The sequence below is a fragment of the Gadus morhua genome, chromosome 2, assembly GCF_902167405.1.
Source record: "Gadus morhua chromosome 2, gadMor3.0, whole genome shotgun sequence".
Lineage (NCBI taxonomy): Eukaryota > Metazoa > Chordata > Actinopteri > Gadiformes > Gadidae > Gadus > Gadus morhua.
Genome location: NC_044049.1, coordinates 12,001,552 through 12,025,157, shown reverse-complemented (window position 1 = coordinate 12,025,157; position 23,606 = coordinate 12,001,552). Strand labels below are relative to the sequence as shown.

Genomic DNA, 23,606 nt, shown 5'->3' with positions numbered 1-23,606 from the left:
AGGGCACGGCGCACAACGGGAGTGGTGGCGGCTGGGAGTCGCGGCCCATCATTTATAATTAATCCCCTGGGGGAAATTCTTTCTCTGCATTTAACCCATCCTGGAGTTCTACTAGTAGCCTACTACACTTGGAGCAGCGAATGTCCAATCCAACCATTTCCCCCTCAACTCTTCTTTCTTGGCCAAGAGATCTCTCTGTGTGCCTCTCTCCTTCTCCCTCGCTGTCTCTCTCTCTCTCTCGCTGTCTCTGTCTCTGTCTCTGTCATGTCATTGTTCATGGATGAGGACGTAGAGGTGGGAGAGCGGAATTACCCAATTGCGAGCCAAAGGGATAAGGTGAAAGAAGAAATTCGCCACTACAGAGGTTTGCCATCAATTTATCAACTGTTGATCCAGTGACCTGGTGGTGGGACATGCGGGAGACCCTACCAGCACTATCAAGCCTGGCTGCAAGGTACCTCTGTGTTCAGGCGACAGAGTGCACCTTTTCAACGGCTGGCGGCACAATCAGCCAGGAGCGGGCCTGTCTGTTGCCAGACAAGGCAGAAATGTTGATCTTTCTAAAAATAAACTGTTGAGTGACTTGTCATGCAGTTTGCACTCTTTGGACATTTGTTTGCATCAGTTTTTCCCTTTTTGTTATTATTATTGTTCCATTGTTATGTATTTATTAATCATTATAAATAAGTGCCCTCAACTAGGCCCCCATGCCTAGGTCTCTGTGTATTTATTTAAAATGTCTCTCTCTCTCTCTCTCTCTCTCTCTCTCTCTCTCTCTCTCTCTCTCTCTCTCTCTCTCTCTCTCTCTCTCTCTCTCTCTCTCTTCCCCTCCCCCCCCCCCCCCCCCATACCTGCATATTATTTGTTTTTGTTGTGGAAATTGATTTTTAAAACATCAGGTATCGAAAAAAGTATCGTATCGAAACCAAGGTATCGGAATTAGCACCGTATCTGAATGTTTTGAACGATACCCTGCTCTATTTTGACACATTAGCTGTGTTCGAAATTGTTCCCTATTAGCTCACTCACAAATCCCCATATAGTGTTTATTAGGGATGTCCGATATTGGCTTTTTTGCCGATATCCGATATGCGATATTGTCCAACTCTAAATTTTCGATTCCGATATCAGCCGATACCGATGTCGATATTTGTGTTATTTTTCCTCAAACCTAATTTAGGTAACATTACATATCTCCTGTTGTGGAATTAACACAACATGCTTAATGTTATTGTGATGCCCCACTGGATGCACTCTTGAATGCAACAAGGCTTTCCAAATGTTAACATTGTCTGTGCAAAATAAGGAAAATACTTCAACTTAATTTAAGGGAAAAGTGCCATGTTTATTTTTTATTTTTTTAATGGTCTCAGACAACAGTTTGGATTACACTCTCCCTGAGATAATCTTGACAATGCCCACAACAAATAGGGCAAACTTGACTTCACAAATGATAAAACATTGTACCTGAACAACTATGTGCAACATAGCAGTATGTTTCTTTAACTAAAACTCAATAACCTTAATTGAATAAATGCACAAATATGAGTCAATTATAATGTGCACTGTACTGCACAATTTTGAAAACATTTATTTGAGCTATAAAAAAAAAAAAAAAAAAAAGAAATCGGTTTTAAGGCAAAAAAAATCCGATACCGATATTGACAGATATTACATTTTTATGGGCCGATAATATCGGTGGGCCGATAATATCGGACATCTCTAGTGTTTATGATATACTGAACTATAGGGAAGGAACAAACGAGGATTCGGACACTACGCTAAACATTTCTAAACGTCATTAGGGTCAGTAAATGACGTTTAGAAAACACGACTGCATTGCGTTGTGGTATACGGGAGTAACATGTAGGGAACATCGTATGTAGAATAGAATAGAATCTTTATTTGTCATTGGGTTAAATACAGTGTATTTGCACAACAAAATTAAGGTGCAGATCTTGTTCAGTGCTTTTTTTTATTAAAAAGAATAAATATAACACAGTACGAAATATTAAGAAATATATAACAACAATAACCCCAATAACCCCTCCCCCTGCCTTCCAGTTAAGGCACATTTAAGTGTCCGACACCCTCCCCTCTGTTGGGCAAAATAACCTGCTGAGCACATCACATGTACATTATAAATATAGCTAACTCCTACCCTAGCTTAATGAGCACATCACATGGCAGTCACCTTATAATATAGTCAACTTTTAACACATAACACATACATGAGAATATAGTCAGGTCAGGGCCGGAGCCAGGGCCCCATTTCTCCTCCCGGCAGATGGTAGACACTCAGACAATGCACCAGTCATCCTCAAGAACGGGAGGACCGCAACAGGAGATGCTCTGAAGCTCTCCCCCGTGAGGAGGAACACAAGAAGATATACATGCATACACTAGTGCCTGGGAGCCAAGGTCAAGTAAAAACACACAGAACCACACACATCTCAAACGCACACACCTCATCACGAGGAGATACAGCATAAGACTGTATCACTCTGAGACTCTTCACCTTCTTCTGAAGCAGACCTTCCACGGAGGCGAAGCTCCGGACGAACCATCAGCGCTGATTAGGGACTTAGACATATTCGATTTCTCACGCTTATGACTCTGTATAACCGTTGCCACTTTACTTAATAAATCCAAGGTCCTCGTGCCGACAGACTTTATTACCTCTCCGTCTCATTTCATCTGGTCCAGTAACTAGACAGACCGTTTTTCCCTTCACCTCCCTCCCAGACAACAACCCTCCCACCCACACATGTCTAAATAGCAGCAGGTCCAGGAAGGTAAGCATAATGAGGAATGTCCAGACGTAGTGGTGATTGTTCATGTGGTTATTTATGTATTGCACAGGGGTTTTTGTTTGTTTAGTGTACGTATGGCCCAGGGGAAGAAGCTGTTGGTTATTCTAGTGGTCCGTGATTTCATTGACCTGTATCGCCTGCCAGAGGGAAGCAGATCGAACAGATGGTGAGCAGGGTGCGCAGCGTCTTTTAGAATGGATCTGGTCCTGTTTCGGCAGCGGAAGCTGGCCAGCTCTTCCAGGGAGGGCAGTGGGCAGCCTGTGATCTTCTGAGCTGTGCCTATGACCCTCTGAAGTGCCGTGCTGTCTGCCGCAAAACTCCCAGCATACCATGCTGTGATGCAGTAAGTGAGCACACTTTCAATGGTTGACCGGTAGAAGGACACCAGCAGCTTTTGTTCAAGATGTTTTTTTCTGAGAATTCTCAGAAAGTGTAGTCGCTCTTCTGCCTTCTTTTTTATTGCTGTTGTGTTCGTGGACCAAGAAAGCTCCTGAGAGATGTATGTTCCCAGGAACTTGCAGGATGGAACCCTCTCCACGCAATCCCCGTTGATGTGCAGGGGGGCATGGGCTGGGCTGTGTCGTCTGAAGTCTATGATGATTTCCTTAGTTTTTGATGTGTTTAGTTGGAGGTTATTTGCTGAACCCCATGCTGACACTGTTCACTCAAATTTGGGGTACTTCATTGTTCACTATAAAGTGAATGAAATTAACCACTGAGAATTCGAACACCTCTACAAAATGGCGAGCACCCACAATCCCTTGCTCAACACGATAACGTGTCCAGAACAAATTCAATGGGAGGCGAGTGCCACACTCGAGGCCACGGGTTGGTGGGGACGGGCCATGAGGCCATGTACATAGGCTATGTCTATGTTTGGCACCACATCCACTTTTTATAGAGAGGAAAGTAACAATCTCTACTGAGATTGATTCCATACTTATATATAGAAAAGTCTTCAAATCAACTAGTATTACTTATTATATAACAGAGAGCTATGAGGTTGTAATGGATTATTTCGGCCACTTTATTTCTAGAAAATATGTAATCTAATAATGTGGGAACCAATGATGTATCAGGGTTTTTTTTTTTGGCAATTTACTCCCGTCAACTTGCACTGCGTTAAAAGTTAGACCAAGTTATTTTGGGAATCCGCCTGACCATGTCTTATCATACAGGGGGGAAATTAAGTAAAAATCCCCTGCTTCTTTGTTGGACCATTTCGAATATTTTTCATCGCAGGGTATGGCTTACTACCAGCGCAAACCGCTCTGGTGACAGGAGGACTATGGGCTATGTGTAGGTCAAGGAATTCTGCACCCTAACAGCGCAAGGCGTTATGTTGCCTTGAACCTCCTAGGGACATCGTACAATAGTAAAGGCTGGCAACACTTACTTACATTGATCTTCGCTTCCTATTTGTTTTGTATAACCGGACATTGACACTGGTTAAAACATTTTTTTGGGACAACAGTAAAAAGAATGTAAAACTAGAACTGCAAGCAGTTATGCAGGGGTCCAAGAAGTGTGCATTTCGCCGGCACAACGCGACAAGAAATGTGCATTTCGCCGGCACAACGCGAAGCAAGTATTCAAAACGCTACCGTGAACAACATGTGGATATAAAGGTTTTGACTGTGGGAGCTTCGGTGTGGGAGTTATAGCCTAAAACGCGTTTTCAGAACATTCCATTGGCCAAATAGGAGATAGACAATGTCGTCGTTTTTTGGCGCCGCCCTGTGGCGAAATTTCCCAAAGACAATTTTCCTTTGCCAAATAACTCCCGCCCATATTAATAATTCTTGGCCATATTTTCTATATAGACTCGGGTTTGCCCCTTGATGGTTTCCCTTGAGTTTGAAGAACATTCCTTTGGCCAATTAGAAGATATACAATTTCCTCGTTTATTGCGCCCCCTAACGGCGAAATTATCCGAAATTTTTATCGTACGACATTAAGGTTGGCACCAACATGTGTGTACAATTTGGACTCGTTCCGATGTCTAATTTTGGATCTCTTTGGATTTTTGATTTTCCACGTCTAATTTAGCTCATAAACCAATATTCAAAACGCTACCGTTTCGTCGTCGAAGGTCGGATCAAAAAACTGTCTCACGATTCCTTTGCGTGTGCGTCTGAAGATGTCGTGTGCAAAGTTTGGTGTCGATTGGTCAAGAAATGTGGGAGGAGTAGGGAAAAAACAGTTTTGCGGTTTTCGCGATTTTGCGAAAAAAAATTATGGACGCAAATGGGCGTGGCCTATGCCAAAAGATGCAGCAGACTCCAGTGAATCTGTGTGTACAAGGTTTTGAATGGGGGAGGTTCGGTGTGGGAGTTATAGCCCCAAACGCGTATTCCTTTGTATAGCGCCACCTAGTGTTCGGCGTGTCTGGATTTTGTCGTCTGCGTACACATCACAGACCTGGATCTAGTCATGCAATTGGCGTGTCGGCACCATTTACGGTTTGGGGTGTGGTACCACTTCTAGCTGGGAATAATAATAAAAAGAAAAATCCTTACAAAAACAATAGGGATCCAACCTGTTGGCTTGGACCCCTAAAAAAGAGACATTTTAGAATCTGGGGATATTCAAATGGACATGAAAAAAACAATGAACTAACTAGTTCATTGTTTTTTTCATGCCCAATAGATTGTCCTAGAGCTCAAGGTAGGGTTTTACACCAAATAGGACTCACACCAGGTAGCGTTGTCAGTGTTACTAATGTTATGGTTCCCTAACTACCTATTTGCTCCTGCCCTAATCCACACTTTGTGAGAATCTGAATGTCCTCCCCCACTCCACTGCGGTTCTAGGCTGTGGTCAGGCAACTCTTTCTTGTGTTGGTAGTCAACATGTGTCGATGGGGAACTTGCATCTCCGCAGCATAAGATGGAAACACCTGGAGTGAACACATTTCCTGTGGATGACGTTGAATGGAGGTCTGCTGCCACAATATTAAACATGTTCAGGTCAATATGTGATCTTGTACAGCAATATATAATTTGAATATAATTGAAAAAGATTAATTAATATATAAAACATAAGAAAACATAGCTTTATGAATTACCTGCATGCATAACCATGCTGTAAAAAATCTATTGATACCCTTTTCAACTATATTGAGACTTCAATGATTATCGGTTATTTTGGGGGGTATGTTAATAACTCACAAAATGAATGATTCCTGGTTACAATGTAATTTCTAATAAAAAATAGGCCTATGTTGATAATGACAGATATTGCATATCACACACTGCATCTGCAACCATAAAGCCGCATCGTAAACCTAGGTTTCAAATCATAAACATATGCATAGATATTTTACCGCAATAGATTAGCCCCTTCACAAATCCCATGCAAATAATGTGAAAGTATTCTTATCCATTTCCCTGAGTGACATGTCTAACACAAGGATGTGTTCTCTGTATAGAGGATAAGAGTGAGGGCTTTTGCACAACAGACCACATCAGTGATCAGAGTAAGAGGTTTTTGTACGAGGATATATCACTGTGTCCACCCCACTGTATACACTGTGATACATGTAATGACAAAAACCTACACAACGGACGTGCCTGCTTAAGCGAAGGCTATGTAAGTCTCTATTCATTACTTTATTTAACTGTACTTGTTTTTAATTTAGCTTAAAATTGGAAAATTATGTTTGTACATTGATATTTAACAGATTACAAAAAAAGGACATTTCTCACAATATATTTTCTGCTTCAAATGAAATTGGAGGTTGTGCGTTATTTTGTAATGGATTATCGATTATATAATTATTGGCATTGCCCATATTCTTAGTATTATTACAATTATATTAATATAAATTTCTATCTTATATTTGTATTTAAAAAAATATATTGAATACGGTTGATGTAAAAATACTTACTACTACTAATTGCTGTTGAGGATTTTTTTAATGTTATTATTCGACCGATTTCATGTTCAATGGGATAATAAAGCAAAAAATATGGAATCGATAAACATTAAGGTAACACTTTACAAAAATGATACAACAATTATCTATTTATTTACATTCGTTAATACATTATTAAGCATAACTAACAATTAACTCACAGTTAATTAACAGTTTGGTTAATCAACTATCGGTCTAGTAATAATTTACTAATGGTGTTCATGTTAACTAAGGTATTATTTAATAGGGATAGCGTTAACCCTATTAAATAACACTTTAACTAACATGAACAACATTAGTAAACATGTATACCATTAATAAATTATGAATAGACCATTAGTTAATGATTAATTAACTGTAAATTCATGTTTATTACTGCATTAGCTAATTTTGATATATGGTAGATTATTGTTTTACCATATATTATATATTATTGTAGATTAAGTGTGTCATGTTTCATTTGATTGTCGTGCATGTCCCAACAGTGCCATCAATATTACAGGCAAGGCAAGGCACCTTTATTTATAAAGCACTTTTCATACACGAGGCACACTCAAAATGCTTCACATAAAATAAATTGAAATAATACAATGAAATATTATTGTAAGAGCCATGAGGGACTAGTTTAATGATATTTTTTTTTTTAAACGGTTACAAATTGTTTTGAGAATTTCATTATGATTCAAAAGATGTGTAACTCTAAAATGCCTAGTTACATAAAAAAAAATATATACGTTTATGTGCTTTAGGGCTTCTGACTAGATAAATATATTTATCTAAATATATATATTATATTTAAAATATATTCATCTCAATGTATTTATCTAGGTAAATATATGTATCTAGCCAAAAATTACAGAAATGTTATCCTTTTTATACTACTTCCCTGTTTGGTTGTGATGAAAGAATAATTGTAATCCATTGTGGCATCTTGTTTTCGGGCTAGGTATGTTTCGGAGAGGGATAATGTTCCACATGTGAATATTCAGAGACAAAAGGTAAACAAGCTTGCACTCAGAATGTGGTTCATATAGCATCACCCGAACACAGGTAAGAATTAAGTTTATAATGGAAATGGGCGGAATGGGTAATAAGCCACGCCTATGTGTTCTGATTCATCCTGGTAAACCTTCGGTCGGCCTTGGCCTGGGCGGAATGGCAAGAGGCCATACCTGGAGGTTCTGACTTATCTCAAACCCTTAAATATATGTAGATAGTGTTGTGTTCACCACTCTACTGTAATTGTGGAAGAAAGAAGCTATTCAGAACGGCTTGTAAGGCTAATCACACTCACACTTGGTGGTATACTATGTCTCATTTAATCCAACCAGTAACACAGAAGAAAAGGTGGAAGCTAAACAATGAGTGCCACTACAGTTAGAATTCACATTATATGTTTTTGGAATGCGGTTGTTTTTGTAGTCCAGTAGTAGAAGTGATTACATAAAAAAAAAAAAAAATCATAATCACCCTGTCGACAAAATACAAATGAAATGTAAACACTTTCAAAATACCAATTAAGTTTCAAGCGTTTAAAGAACATTCAATATTCCTCTTCTCTGGGTTGCAATTATTAGAATGTAAGCACCAATACACGGACATACACACATGTTAATTGGCTATTTGGTTACTTAAAGGATCCCCACTGATGCATGGCAATCAGCCCATCTTCTTGGGGTCCGCACCTGACATACTGTACATGACACAGTACGTGTGAAAACTTAAATTGCATTAATATACATTAAATTACATAAATAATAATTTATATAAAAAATGTAAATCTAACGTTGATATGAAAGAAATTAAATAAAATAAATAAATAATTACATTCCTATTCATTGCCAGTCAACACCGATGATTAGGTAGAATACACAAAAAAAAGTATAAATATAGCTGATATTTAAGACAAATTACAATTATTCAACCCACATGAAGCAGAACACAAATATTAAACACTAGTCCAGAGTTATACCTCCTACTATTCAGTCTGGGTTTGATGTCCACTGATTACCTTGAAGCATCGTTGAGCAAGATTCCTCTCTGGTCCTTAATTACCTGTATCTGAATTCACTGCATCTCACTTTGGATAAAAGTGACTGCTCAATGACTGATTGGTAGAAGGCAGAATGGTAACGCTCATGGTATTAAAGCTTAAAAGTATTGATGTGATTAATGGGGTTAAATTGGATCATTATTTCCCTGTAATGCAATCTCAATCTATATTCTGTACTGTGTCTATAGCATAATAATCTCTTTAGCACAATACAAAAGAGCTGAGTCCTCAGCTTCAGACTCTTCTCATTTAAGTAAGCCTCCTCTTGGCTGCTGTCTTTGGTGAGGGTGAACTGCTCTTGAAGAGATGCATCCCCTTTATGAGCGATCGGCGCTTGTTCCATTGCGGATTGCTATTATGATGGCGGATTGCCAGGCGCACGCCAAGAAAGGTTCACAACAGATGATGTCCAGAGGAGGGAGAAAATAATTTTTTTTTCGGCTAAATTTCCTTTAAATCTTTGCAACTTTTCATTTTTCATTTTTTTTTTTTTTTTTTCATTTACGCCTACGAACATTTGGACAAGTCGAATAAAAAATGTCTCAAGGACATACTATACTTTCCGATGTTTTGGGCTCACTTTCTCTGAATCACAAGGTTATGAATGCATGGTAATAATTGTACAATGTAGCTAAACAATAGAGCGGAGATGTCATTAGTTTGCTTACCTCACTATATACGATGCAGCTCCTCTGACAGATGAGCTCTCCTCTCCCGTGCTGCTGCTGGGGCATTTGGACGTAATGGCATCGGCACATGCAGTTCAGCATCACGTCTCCTTAAGTCCTCTAATCTATCCTCATTAATGTCATCGACACATCCATGATTCATGGCAATGTTGTGTAAAACACAACATGCCACAAAGAATGCTGCGACTTTTTTAGGACCATACTGTAAAGTACCACCTGACCTATCCAAACACCTGAAGCGCATTTTCAGTATTCCGAATGTACGTTCAATTACACTGCGTGTTTGTGTGTGTTTCCTGTTGAATACAATTTTGCGCACTGTTGCTGGCATAAGAAATGGGGTCATGAGCCATGTCTTTAACGGATAGCCGTTGTCCCCTAACAGCCACTCATCCAAGGGAGGATTCCCCTCGAATATGGCAGAAATGGTCGAGTTTGCCAACATGAAAGAGTCATGGCTTGAGCCAGGGTAATTAGCAAAGACATGATTTATTCTACAATTAGCATCGGAAATGACTTGGATATTAATCGAATGAGTTCTCTTCCGGTTTATGTATATGAGTGCGTTTACTGATGGGGCACATAGCTGCACATGGGTGCAGTCTATAGCACCAAGGACCGTGGACGCCAGGGAACCCATACTTGGCCAAAACTCCTGCTTTGTTCTTTCCTGGCTGTCAGGTGTAACGGGGAATTTGATGTATTCCCAAGCATGTCGGACTAGACCGGACGTAACTGCATGTATAGCCAAACTTATTGCCGATTGGGAAATGCGTCCAATAGAACTAAGGGGATGCTGGGACGACCCTGATGCATAGAAATGCAGTGCCGCTGTAACTTTCACTGCAACGGGGAGGGCATAGGGACAGCGTGCATCAGTCCCCAGCTCATCTGCCAGGAGATGGCAGATATCTGTAACAGCCTGACGGGTCAGGCGTAGCTTACGCCTGCATTCCTCCTAACTTAGGGAGAGAGGTGTGTCTGGGCCGGTAGACCCTCTCCCTCCGGCGTCTGATCCTCTATCCCAAGACGTATTCCATTCCACTGTGCAATAGAAAAATTATGAGCAACCTCAACTTAACTGGTAAGTTGCAGAGTAAGGTTTTAAATGGACTTACAGAAGATGATTTCGCTGTCTTCAGAATTTATTTTGCAGTCTTCAGAATTGTGGTTCCTGATTCTTGACGAACAACCCACTTTGACAGGTGTCCTTATATACATGTGTCTCTTGCCACTATTGATCAACCAGGTTAATTTGATCCGTCATTACGCCTGCTACAATTCGCGTGAATAATTTGGGTAAGATTTATGCCTATTTATTTTATCTTTATGGACACCACAATGATTTTCCTTCTGTGGTAAAATTTTATTTTCCATAATTATGTATGGTTTGCAAAAATGGGAACTGCTGTCCGTGTAGATGAGAGAAGCAAAGTGTATGCGCGAGGTGCACAAGCAATCCGTATGCATCGCATGCACATGTATGCATGCGCCCTTAAAATAGCATCTGAACAACGCGCCACTGACTTTAAACCAGGTATTTCCTGGTCAGTAGCGCAATGGTATTCAGAGACGGCAAAATACCGTTTGCGCCAGAACACGCCTCCTCCTTCCGCCGAACCGCCCCTTGCGGCGCATGATCAATCCCTAATTTACCGGCGAGTGGCACTGGTGGGAAAAGAACGCTCTGCGCCAGTTGTAAACTAGCAACGACACATGCGCCAGTGACTAAGTCACTTGCGCCGGATGCAAGATAGGGCCCCTAGACTCTCTCCAGGTTGGACAATTGTTTGGGCGTGATATCTAGGTAAGATTGGCACCCAGACCTTAGGGGTATTCCAATCAACCAAGCTGAAGGCAAAGCCGGGCTTATTTTGCTTAGCCTCGCTACTTTCAGCTAGAGTTTCGTTCCATTAACGTGACTTAATGGAATCTCCACTAAGTAACTGTCAGGTTTACTTGAGCTGTGTTTTAGAGAAGTCCATCTGTCGGAAACAAGGGTACCATCAGAAGGTTCCACCAAGCCTAGTCCTCACGATTTTGTAATACATTTACATATAACAAGTACAAAAAGTACAAAAAGGTATATTTTCCCCAAGACTCTAAAATTAAATGATGCAAATAAAATAATTGGAAATTGTCACCCACATAAATTCCATTCAGGGAAGTTTCTCGGCAGGCAGCCGATACCACTTCTGCTGAGATAAATACTATTGTTATGGTGCGTTCACATCGCTGGAAATTATGGGGAAAACATTTTCACGACGCTGGAAAGTTCTCGTGAACGACACCTCATGCGCTCTTATGATTCTACTTCCGTTTGGCAACTGGGGCCAGATTTTGATAGCAGAGAGTTGCCCAGTTGGTGACGTATGGTTTACTAGTGATGCGCATGATCATGGTGGACATTGAACGTTTTACTCAATATAAAATAATCAACCATCATATCACACACTTGACTATTGATTGACGTTGTAACCGTCTGTTGGCATCGACTGCTCATTTTTAAACGTTGTGTTCTGGTAAACCAGCTCTGGATAAGGGCAAGTGTAGCCTTCCATACAGTGGCAATACAATGTGATTATCATAAATAAAAGCAAAAGGATAATAGACCAACAGCTATATAAAAGCATTCATAAAGTAGCATGCCATGGGACCTTTAATACATTTCCCTGTAATGCTTGTTAATCTTCAATGCTTATCATCAACCTTTTCTGCAGGAGCCCCGGTCATGCCTCAGGGCTCAGTATTTGTACAGCCGAGCAGTCTTCTGTGTCAATGTGCCTCTTTAGCACAATAATAAAGAGCTGAGTCCTCTGGCTTCAGACTCTTCACATTTAAGTAAACCTCCTCTCTGGTGCTGTCTTTGGTGATGGTGAACTGCCCTTGAAGAGACGCTGCAAAAATTGTTCCGGTTCCATCATCTATCCGTCCAATCCACTCCAGGCCATGTCCTGACCTCTGGCGAATCCAGTGAAGATAAGTGAGGGAGACTCCGGTCACGTGACAGGACAGTGTAACCGGTTCTCCTTGCCTTTTGACCACCGATTCTGAGGAGGTGAGTTGCTGGCCACGAACCGCTGAAAAAGGAAACAAAACCAAACAGAATTTAGATAGGGTCTGTAGCACTGGTCTGTGCTGGATGATTTCCCTGCACAGACCAGCTGGTTCTCCTCTGTCCTACCCATTGGAGAGTGTCGGTGGGGTGAAGCTCACCTGAAAGAAGGGCCATGAGGAACAAACTATCTGAGACTTTCATGGTGGGAGTGTTGCAGACCCAGGGCAGTGGCAATGGAGGACTGATGCCAACAGTTCGTTTTCGGAAATATATGTTAGAGTCAAATGGGAGGAGACTCAATTTGTATATTCTGTTACAAGTCGGGGGGGGGGGGGATAGGAATATGTAAATATATTAACCCAGATTGATTGTGCCATAACGCTGCTATGAATAAAATAGTTCTTATTTTGTTATTTTTCTTTGGTCTACATGCATTCTTTAAATCTAATACTATGCAATTATTGTTTATAATGTAATATTTTCGACCGAGATATTCTGGTTTTATATTTTTCACATCACTTTTTGCTAAGACAACAGCAGAGAATGTATTTTACTCTGTAGCAAGGTTTATGCCACTGCTGGGATACATAGAAGAAGGTTGGGTTTGCTAAAATAAATCAACTTTACACCCACTTCCAACCAAATACATGTAAGACCAAGCAGTCATTTCACAAACTTCTAAATGGTTATTTTGCACCAGCTTCCTTTCTTTTCTTTAGGCGCTAACTGCAGCATGTTTCCACGAATCAGATGTGTCTAGTGTCACCGTAAGTAAGAGCTAATCAGAGCAATACTTTTCTTAACCTCTGTTAATCATGCTCCTCTCTTGCAGTTGCACCTGCTCCTCCAATGAGCCACCTGCAGCTGATTTCACAGATGTAAAGCTATTGGTTTAAACTTATTTTCTGACATCACAGTTTAAAAATATGGTGGTTAATACTCCTGAAGAAGTTAGGATCATTCGAATTAGGTTACAGTTTCAAATTCCTTTTCTTCCAAATAGACGTAGAGCCAGGACGGAATGTTCAATCCTTTATGTGTGGGCTCCTGCAGGATACCCCAACAACCAGCCCCCACCTTTGTGATGAATGTGTTTGATTCATCACAAACAACAGTATATCAAAACACATGACAAGGGCGGGGCTATCAGATACCTTCCAATCAGTACCTATTTTCAAGTTAAACATACAAAAAGGAGTTACCCCCTGTTTCCTTGGCTTACAGACAGTTATATATATAAGCCAATCAAATACCACCTACACACTCTTTAGGTTGAACAATTGGTGGGGTGTGATACATGGGTAAGATTGGCAGACCTGTTGGTCTGTGGGGGATCTAATGTTGGACTGTATGATGAAATATTTTGGAAGATGTTAAAGACAGATGTTAGGCAAGGAGGGGGATAAAAACAGGATGAAGATGAAACATATTTACTGTCTGATCAACTAACAGTTGGGAGAAAGTCAGAGAAGGGGTCTGGCTTTGGGGGTCGACGACATTGGCTGCGTTTCAGATAGCCTGCATTTGAGCGCAAACATGCACGAGACTTGAGAAGATTTGCCGGAACTAGTCAGAAACACGTCAAGTTCCCACCACTTCAAGTCGGACACAGGTATACTTCTTGTAGTTTGAACAAGCATAGTTTGGGAGGATTCTTTGAAGGAGTTATGTCATTTCTCACATGGGAAATTCGACGTGGTAATTCAAACCAACTTGGGCAACGTTTTGGGAGCCCTAGTTGTTGAGGTGAGTATCTTATATCTGCATTTCTTTGAGACCATATACACAGAAAAGCAGACGGAGGGAGTTACCCTGGAGCTCCCTCCAGTTTTTAAAGCCATGTGAATTGTCGCATAGGGAAGTTATCACCAGCATTTCTGATGTTATTATCCCAGAATGCATTATGTTATGCGTGGCAAGGGAATCTCCATCCACAGCAGCTTAACCGAGTCTAATTAATGTGGTCAACAGACTCCAGCTGGTTCATCTGGAGGTGTACATTATGTCTGTCATTGTCCCTGAAGATAGTTAAGCGGCCCTGGACTGACTCAGAGTAGGACTTGGTGCTCCCACTAGGTCCTGATATGTATGCAATCCATTCCAGTCCCTTCTCTTCTTTCTGCCTGATCCAGGCAAAATCATTACTAGTTGGTAGTCCAGAATATGTGATGTGCATGGACTTTGCAACAACTGGTTCAGATTGTGTTATTTTCTGAGCACATAAGTCTGTGTGTAAACAGAAAAGCAACTTTATTACAACTAACTAGTTATATTTCATCGTTTTTTATTCTACTAAATTTTTTTTTTTTTTTTTTCAATGCCTGATACTTTAAATTATACTGCTAACCTGACAGGCAACAAATCAGAAGCAGAAACAGAGAACGCTCCATTATTCTGAACATGGATGTTCAACTGCAGCACATCATTCACCTCAAACGATCAGCAACTTCCTTAAACCCTTCACCAGAATGCTTTATGTAGAGATGAGGAAATGGAAATTTGCCTCAACTCCACCTCCCTGTTAGCTGTGCTAAACATTATCATGCACACAGCTCTATAGCGCTCATAAACAATAACCATGATATAAATATATCCACTAACACGGATATACCAATATTTAAATATTCGAAGTTGGGGAAACAGCTGTGGCCAGCACTACTTGGTCTGGCTTAAGGAAGTCACATAAAAAGTCATGCTACTTCCTGTTATTTAACTGAATTAAATTGGCCAACTAGATATGTTGCTCTCTACAATGAGACGATGAGGTATCTTAGTGTCTAAAAAGTGTATAAAGCACTAAATGTTGATGAGTTGTCATAATTAGGCCTACATTATGGTCAGTTTATTTGTAGTTTATAGAAAAATGTGGGACTATATGTGTAGCAGCATTTGATGTTGAAGCTGTGGGACTGGGTATTTGTATGCAGCATGCTAGGGGGCTGTACATCTGTGTGTAGCGTACACAGTAATCCACACAATCATCTTCAGGCAGTGGATTTGGACCTTTAACCGTCACTTCTCCTATGTCTGTGTTGCTATTACTGAACTTGTTCTTCAGATTGTTATTCTGAAGAAGGGTCCCAACACCATATTGGTGGTAGATCCATTCCAGTGGTTTTCCTTCTCTGTGTCTGATCCAACCTGAAGCATAGCTGTTATCAGTCAAGGAATAAACGGAGACCTGATAACTGATGGACAGTGGCCGTCCAGATCTCAGGAGCAAGGAGTATGGGTGGATCAAATCTAGACTGCAGAAACCTGTAAGAAGGGCAACTCATTCTCCACTGGATGGCTTTGTGTTTTCTCTTAATGTAGCAGCAGGGACACTCACAGGAGGAGATGCTAACGGACGCTGTTCGTCAGCATCAAGTGTAAACATTAAATTTAGATAAAATAACCTGTGGTAAATTAGAAATGTGGATGTAATGATATAATATAATTAAATATCATACGTAAAATAATGAATATATTTTTTAAAGCAAGTACATATCTTTTATATTGATGTATTTGTATCTGTTTATTTCATATACTCAAGCGATTGAGCTATGGGGTTTGCACATTCAGTTAGGTTATTTTTTAAACAAAAAATGCACGTATTTTGCTGAACTTTGTGTTGTATTTTTTACTCTAACCTGTTCCGATTTTTCCTCTGAGAAAATATAAACATAATTGATTATATAAACGTTAATACCTGTAACACTTTAACTTTAAAGACACTTTTAAATAGGGCAACGGGAAAGTCAAACTGTTGCGCTCCCTTTCCTGGAGTTTTTGCAGGCAGCTTGCATAGTTCTGTATCGCTGTGGGTGTAGGGCGAGCGAGCACAGTAATACACAGCTGTATCACTCTCCTGCAAATTCTGGCCTCTTAAAGAAACTGAGTTACTAGTTGAGTCACGAGAAATTGTGAACTTGCTAGACAGCGCGTTGTTTTTATAGATAGCTCCGTTGTCCCAGATATGGGAAATCCACTCCAGTGGTTTTCCTTTTGGATGTCTGATCCAACCTGTGGCGTAGTCTACACTACCACTACTGACAGAATATCCTGTTACTTTACAGGTAAGGACCAATGGCTCTGTCGTTCTCACAACGACAGCGACAGGCTGGGAAAGTTCCAAGCTATGAACACCTGCAAAATAGATAGACCTTAAGAAGCTTTCAAATTATTCAAGGCCAGTAGGCCTACATTTCTTTAACCAAATGCATACTTACAGACGCCACATTTAAAAAGCAAAAGCAGAACTACGTGAAACATGATTTATGATGTAGTTTCAGTTGTTTAAAAGAGTATTCTTTCTACCCAAGAACTTAGAGGACTTGACAGTGTTGAACACAGACACTGTTTATGTAGTACAAAGAGGGGGTGGATTTGCATTTTGCAAAAAAGACAAATGATTACGTTACAGGTCGACGGGTCCGATGCCCTTATTAAGACTTCCTGGGTATGTTTATATTTGTCAATATTGCATTAATGATAATTGATTATATTTATATCTTGTGTTTAATATTATATAGGCCTACTTATACTTTTTTTAATAACATGGAATGTTTTCTGTCTTTTAATTGCATGTTATTACTTGTTCACATTGCATGTGAATGTTTTTTGTGTTTTAATTACATATTTTACGTGTGCTTTTTGTCCTACTTGTTGTATGTTGTACGTCCTGGCACTTAATGTACGCATTTATTGTGTGTCATATTTAGTTATAGTGCTTAGTTATGTAGCATCTTAACATAGCTATCTGGGTTGAATACGGGGAATAGGTTAACCTAGCGATTGTTGGTGCCTTGCACTTGGTTCTATGGACATTCTTATTGTACCAACAGCGATATATTGTTTCACTTTTCTCATGTACCTGCTGTAAGTCGCTTTGGATAAAAGCATCAGCTAAATGCCCTAAATGTAAATGTCTTGTAATAACATTGCCATTGCTTTTCCAGCAGCACTCAGAATTTTATATGGCAATTTCTAAAAGTTTTATTTTAATGAATTAAGTTTTTAAATTACTGAAAATGTATTAATACTAATAAAATAAAGTTCTGATAGCAAACCAGTTCATAATCACCAGAATACAAATAGCTGTATGATTTATTAATACATATATTTGCCCTGTTTATATTTTCAACTAATAAGATAATTGTTTGTTCTTCAGAGTTTGACTTTCTGTATTTATTATCTTATATACTGAGAAAATTAACCAATGAGATGTTTAGAAAGCCTTCCCTCTGGAGGGTTCATGTTATGACAGCTCATGGGTGAAGGGTTTTTGTATTTTCGTCATAATAGTTTGTAACGCTGTGGTGCCTGGCGCAGTAATACACAGCTGTATCACTCTCCTGCAAATTCTGGCCTCTTAAAGAAACTGAGTTACTAGTCGAGTCACGAGAAATTGTGAACTTGTTAGACAGCGCATTGTTTTTAAAGATATCTCCGTCGTCCCAGATATGGGAAATCCACTCCAGTGGTTTTCCTTTTGGATGTCTGATCCAACCTGTGGCGTATTCTGCATTACCACTACTGACAGAATATCCTGTTACTTTACAGGTAAGGACCAATGGCTCTGTCGTTCTCACAACGACAGCGGCAGGCTGGGAAAGTTCCAAGCTATGAACACCTGCAAAGTAGATAGACCTTAAGAAGCTTTCAAATTATTCAAGTCCAGAAGGCCTTCATTTCTTTAACCAAATGCATACTTACAGACGCCACATTTAAAAAGCAAAAGCAGAACTATGCGAAACATGATTTATGGTGTAGTTTTAGTTGTTTAAAAGTGTATTCTTTCTACCTAAGAACTTAGAGGGCTTGACAGTGTTGAACACAGACACTGTTTATGTAGTACAAAGAGGGGGTGGATTTGCATTTTGCAAAAAAGACAAATGATTACGTTACAGGTCGACGGGGCCGATGCCCTTATTAAGACTTCCTGGGTATGTTTATATTTGTCAATATTGCATTTCTATTGCACGTTTCAGAACCTAACAATGATAATTGATTATATATATATCTTGTGTTTAATATTATATAGGCCTACTTATACTTTTTTTAATAACATGGAATGTTTTCTGTCTTTTAGTTACATGTTATTACTTGTTCACATTGCATGTGAATGTTTTTTGTGTTTTAATTACATATTTTGCGTGTGCTTTTTGTCCTACTTGTTGTATGTTGTACGTCCTGGCACTTAATGTACGCATTTATTGTGTGTCATATTTAGTTATAGTGCTTAGTTATGTAGCATCTTAACATAGCTATCTGGGTTGAATACGGGGAATAGGTTAACCTAGCGATTGTTGGTGCCTTGCACTTGGTTCTATGGACATTCTTATTGTACCAACAGCGATATATTGTTTCACTTTTTTCATGTACCTGCTGTAAGTCGCTTTGGATAAAAGCATCAGCTAAATGCCCTAAATGTTATTGTAAATGTCTTGTAATAACATTGCCATTGCTTTTCCAGCAGCACTCAGAACTTTATACGGCAATTTAAAAAGTTTTCAATAAATTAATTAAGTTTTTAATTGATGAAAATGTATCAATACTAATAAAATAAAGTTCTGATAGCAAACCAGTTCATAATCACCAGAATACAAATGGCTGTAGGATTTATTAATACATAATTTGCCCTGTTTTTATTTTCAAGTAATAAGATAATTGTTTGTTCTTCAGAGTTGGACTTTCTGTATTTATTAGCTTATATTCTGAGAAAAATAACCAATGAGATGATTTAAAGCTTTTCCTCTGGAGGGTGCATGTTACGACAGCTCATGCGTGAAGGGTTTTTGTATATTCGTCATAATAGTTAGTAACGCTGGTGCCTGGCACAGTAATACACAGCTGAGGCTCCAGGCTGCATGTTTTGTCCTTGCAAAGTAGCTGTTTTGCTGGCCTCGTTAACAGAAATACTGAATTTGCTACCCAGGGATTCTTTCACGGCCTATCCATTCCAGTGCGTTTCCTTCAGGTTGTCTTATCCAAGCTGTATAGCAGCGACTAACAGCATAAGAGACCTGACAGCGGATGGTCAGAGGTTGACCAGGTCGGACAGTCAGAGACTCTGGCTTTTGGTCATAAATTATCTACTTAAACATGAATCAATATGTTTTCTTATTGATTGGATATTTTCTCATAAAGCCTCACCAGAGCCAGCAGCCAGGAGCAGCAGCAGTACAGCTACAGAGAACATGGTTTGTTTTGAAGCTGAACTGGAGGAAGATGTTATTAATATTTGCTTGTATTAAAAAAATAACATTAATAAAATGAATAATGTCATGTGAGAATAAAGGCTGTTTAAAGATGTAAACTTTGTGTTATTGTGCGTAGGCTGTATGTCTTGTATGTCTCATGATATATGTAGGCCTAACTTTTTTGTTTTATTAATACCGTGAGGTATTCTGTCCTTTTATACCATTTTATTTTTAGGTCTAAATTTGAAGTGTTGTAATGCATGTTATCCGTCTAATAATAAGGAATATGTGTTCTGTCTTGATTAAAATGATATATGTCTGGCTGATGCTTTGTTTCAAGGTGCAGCTGTGAAGCTTTATATGGCAACTCTATTACTTAAAACTATAATTGAAAACAAAAATAATATATGTTTCATAATATTAATTTTAACCCTAACCCAAATTAGGAAAATGAAGCATATTTCCCTTGCTGCCATATTCAGTCTTGCACCTGGTGTCTTTAATGCACCACTGAAGTGACCAAGTTTCATTTCTGCTTTTCGAGGGGCTTTTTTAGGCCTGTGGTGATGCTTTATGGTCCTGCCTGCTCAGCCCTGTCCTCCGCTAACGTGTTCAAACAGCGCTCCTCCTCCTCTTCCACCTAAAAATACGCCAGCTAGCATGAATTCAAGAATATGGAACACTTGTTAAATAGTTATCTTTAGGTTACATATACTGATTTAAATGGGGGAGATTAAATTACATAACTCATCTGTTGCGGCTTTATTGGTCGGACAATTGAAAACAGAAAAACATTTCTGAATTCCTTTCTCATGTTTCTCTGTATTTTTAGATTTTCTTTCTATGCCTCTAAACGGGTCCCGGTGTGATGTGTGTTTGCTGTGGCCTGTAGACGGTGGTGTCGCAGTAAGCGAGGGTACCGCGTTCCTCCAGATACTTTTAACTATTTTGGAGACGAGAGGATGGGGAGACAGAGAGACAGAGGAGATGGGAGACAGGGAAGATAGGGAGACAGAACTTTATACTGCAATGGGGGTCGATTGACAAAGGAGATAGTGAGAAAGACATAAAGAGAGTTGAGGAGATGGGGAGACAGGGGGATGAGATAGGGAGACAAAGAGACACAGGAAATAGTGAGACCGAGAGGGAGGCAGAGGAGAAGTGACGGACTGGGATTAAAAAACGGCCCTGGCATTTTCACCCTCCAGCGGCTTACATGGGGACGCGCACGCCCGCACGTGCCCGCAACACAAAGATATAACTTCACATGCACGGAAAGAACACACACTTTTGTGATGAACTCTCTAACTTAAATATGCATAAAGACTGACCAAAAACATGGATAGATCAATGCACAACTCCAAAAAATCCTTTTCTATTCCGCATAGAAATCTATGCGGATCAGATGTGTCCGTGTAAACGTGGCTATTGTCACCATCATCCTCTTCGTCGGGATCTGATGGAATGTCCTGTACCTCTGGATTCACCCTTTTGAAGAAAGATGAATTGCGCGTAATGGAATGTCCATCTCTGGTGGCAGTGACCATTGAGCCCGTCACTTTTGAAACAGTATGTGGCTCACTGTTGTAGGGTGTGATAAGCTTGTTGTGCTTTTGTTGTTTGTGAAGCACTGTGTCGCCAGGAATGAGGGGGCATGGTTTTGCGTGACGGCGTGCGTCTGAGTCGCGCTTCATCTTGGCCTTAGCTGTGTTGTCTCTGTCTCTGATCGTGTGGTCAATGTTCTTTTCGATGGTTGAGGTGAGTGAGGGGACCTTTGTGTGCATCTTTTACCGTAGTACAAGTTTGGCTGGTGATACTTCAGTGGTGCTGTGAGGCGTAGAGCGATACTCATGGAGTAATGTGTTGAGTGTCTGCTTCCACGGGATGTTCACAGTCTCTGACACTCGGATGGCTATCCCGAGTGTGTGCATGAAACGCTCTGCTGTTGCGTTGGCCTGAGGCCAGAGGGGTGATATCTTCCGATGATGGAAACCTACGCAGTCAGTAAACTTGGAAAAATGTTCACTGTTGAATGGTGGACCATAATCAGTTTTGACCACTTGGGGTACACCAAACATGGAAAACACTTTGTCAAACACAGGAATAACTGTGTTAGCTGAAGTAGACCTTATTATCTCAACTACAGGGTAGCGTGAGTACTCGTCTATAATAACTAAAAGATACTCTCCCGTAGGGAGGGGGCCATAGAAATCTGCACTGACATTAACCTTCCTGTCGTGTTCGGGTCAAATCTGACCGATTTCATTTTCGATCAATCAGTGTTTTACATTTATTTGTCTCGCAGGCTTTTGATATCCTCCACACTAGGCATTTGAACACATAAAATTAATGATGACTTCTTTCATTGAATTTTGAGTTGTTTAGTCAACTTTGTAACACCTGTGGTGTTCCCAGTGAAAAATGACAGCCATAGGAAATGAACGGGTGATCCTATATTGTGTACATCCATCAGATAGTACACAATCACAAAACCACCACCACCGCCACACGCACACACACACACACCTACACGCACACACACACACACACACACTTTCACGCACACACACACCTACATGCACACGCACACACATACACGCACGCACGCAGACTCACACACTCCACCCAACGTGAACCCCTTTCAGACTGAACAATTAGGTGTCCTCTCTTTCCCGTGCTTATGTGCCGATTGCCCTACGTGAACCACACCTTCCAGACTAAACGTATAACCTGTTCCACATTTCAAAGTTACCAATTAGGTTTTTTACATGGGAACCCGGCTCTTTCCCCGGCTCATGTGCCCATCCCCCCACGTGAACGACACACTTTCGATACAAAATGTATGATATCTTGTCACAGATCCCCTGTATATATATCTTGCTTGTGCATTGCTCTTATTTTACTCTGAATACAAAGAGACGGCGCACGATCAGACGATTTGAGGCTCTGGAACTTTTTTTCAAACTGACGAAGAGGAGATTGAAGTTGAACCAGAAATAGAGGAGGATGTCTCAGAAATAGAAGACAATGATCCTGATTTCGATCCAGACCATCATGAGACCGAACAGTCAACAGATGGCGAGGAAGAGGCCCCTGAGGAAGAGGCCCCTGAGGAAGAGGCCCCTGAGGAAGAGGCCCCTGAGGAAGAGGCACCTGAGGAAGAGGCACCGGAGGGAGAGGCACCGGAGGAAGAGGCACCTGGGGAAGACACACCTGAGGTGACATTTCAGTCCAAGGATAGCAACTTGCTCCGGTATTCATCCCCCCAGGACAGAGGAGGCAGAGCAAGAGGGGAAAATATCATTAGGATGACGCCAGGGCCAACACGGTATGCAACATCTCGTGTGGATGACATCAAGTCCTGCTTCCAACTCTTTTTTACCAGAGTCCATTGTGGAAATTATACTGGCGATGACAAACCTGGAAGGGGGGCGTGTGTTTGCTCTCAAGAGTTTTCAGATTTGATGACAGAGCTACACAACCTTTCCGCTGGCAAGACGACAAACTGGCTACCATCAGGAACGTTTGGGACAGGAGGGTGGAGCGCCTACCACTGATGTACAATCCAGGCTCTGAGGTGACAATGGACGAGCGCCTGCATGTAATGTGTGGTATGGACAGCGATCGACCCAGCCTGGAATCAGGGGAAATGTTTCAGGAGGAGACTCTTTCTGGCAAAGCTTGGGAAAGCTTTAGTGACTCCTCTAATTCAACGGCGCCAGCACCTTCCCCGCACACCATTCTCTGGCAGTCTGGTGAGGAGTCTGCAAGCCCTCGCCACTGCCCTGGCCGCTCTCCCCCCAAAACAGGGGCAGAAACGGAAGCGATGCGAGCTCTGTGCCCCTAGAGACAATAAGACACGTCTTACATGTTTCAAATGTGATACCTACGTT

At 40.6% G+C, this 23,606-nt stretch overlaps 1 long non-coding RNA gene and 1 gene segment (V, D, J or C); one reads left to right on the top strand and one right to left on the bottom strand.

The window, feature by feature from the left end:
- Positions 1-12,112: 12,112 nt before the first annotated feature.
- Positions 12,113-12,847, bottom strand: LOC115537964 (immunoglobulin heavy variable 3-43D-like). The segment is given in 2 exon segments: positions 12,113-12,551; positions 12,688-12,847. Coding segments are annotated over 2 exon segments (348 nt in total).
- Positions 12,848-16,513: 3,666 nt separating this feature from the next.
- Positions 16,514-20,036, top strand: LOC115538023 (uncharacterized). Its single transcript, XR_003974997.1, has 2 exons — positions 16,514-16,970; positions 18,074-20,036. It is a non-coding gene; the product is annotated as an uncharacterized LOC115538023 (long non-coding RNA).
- The last annotated feature ends 3,570 nt before the right edge of the window (positions 20,037-23,606 follow it).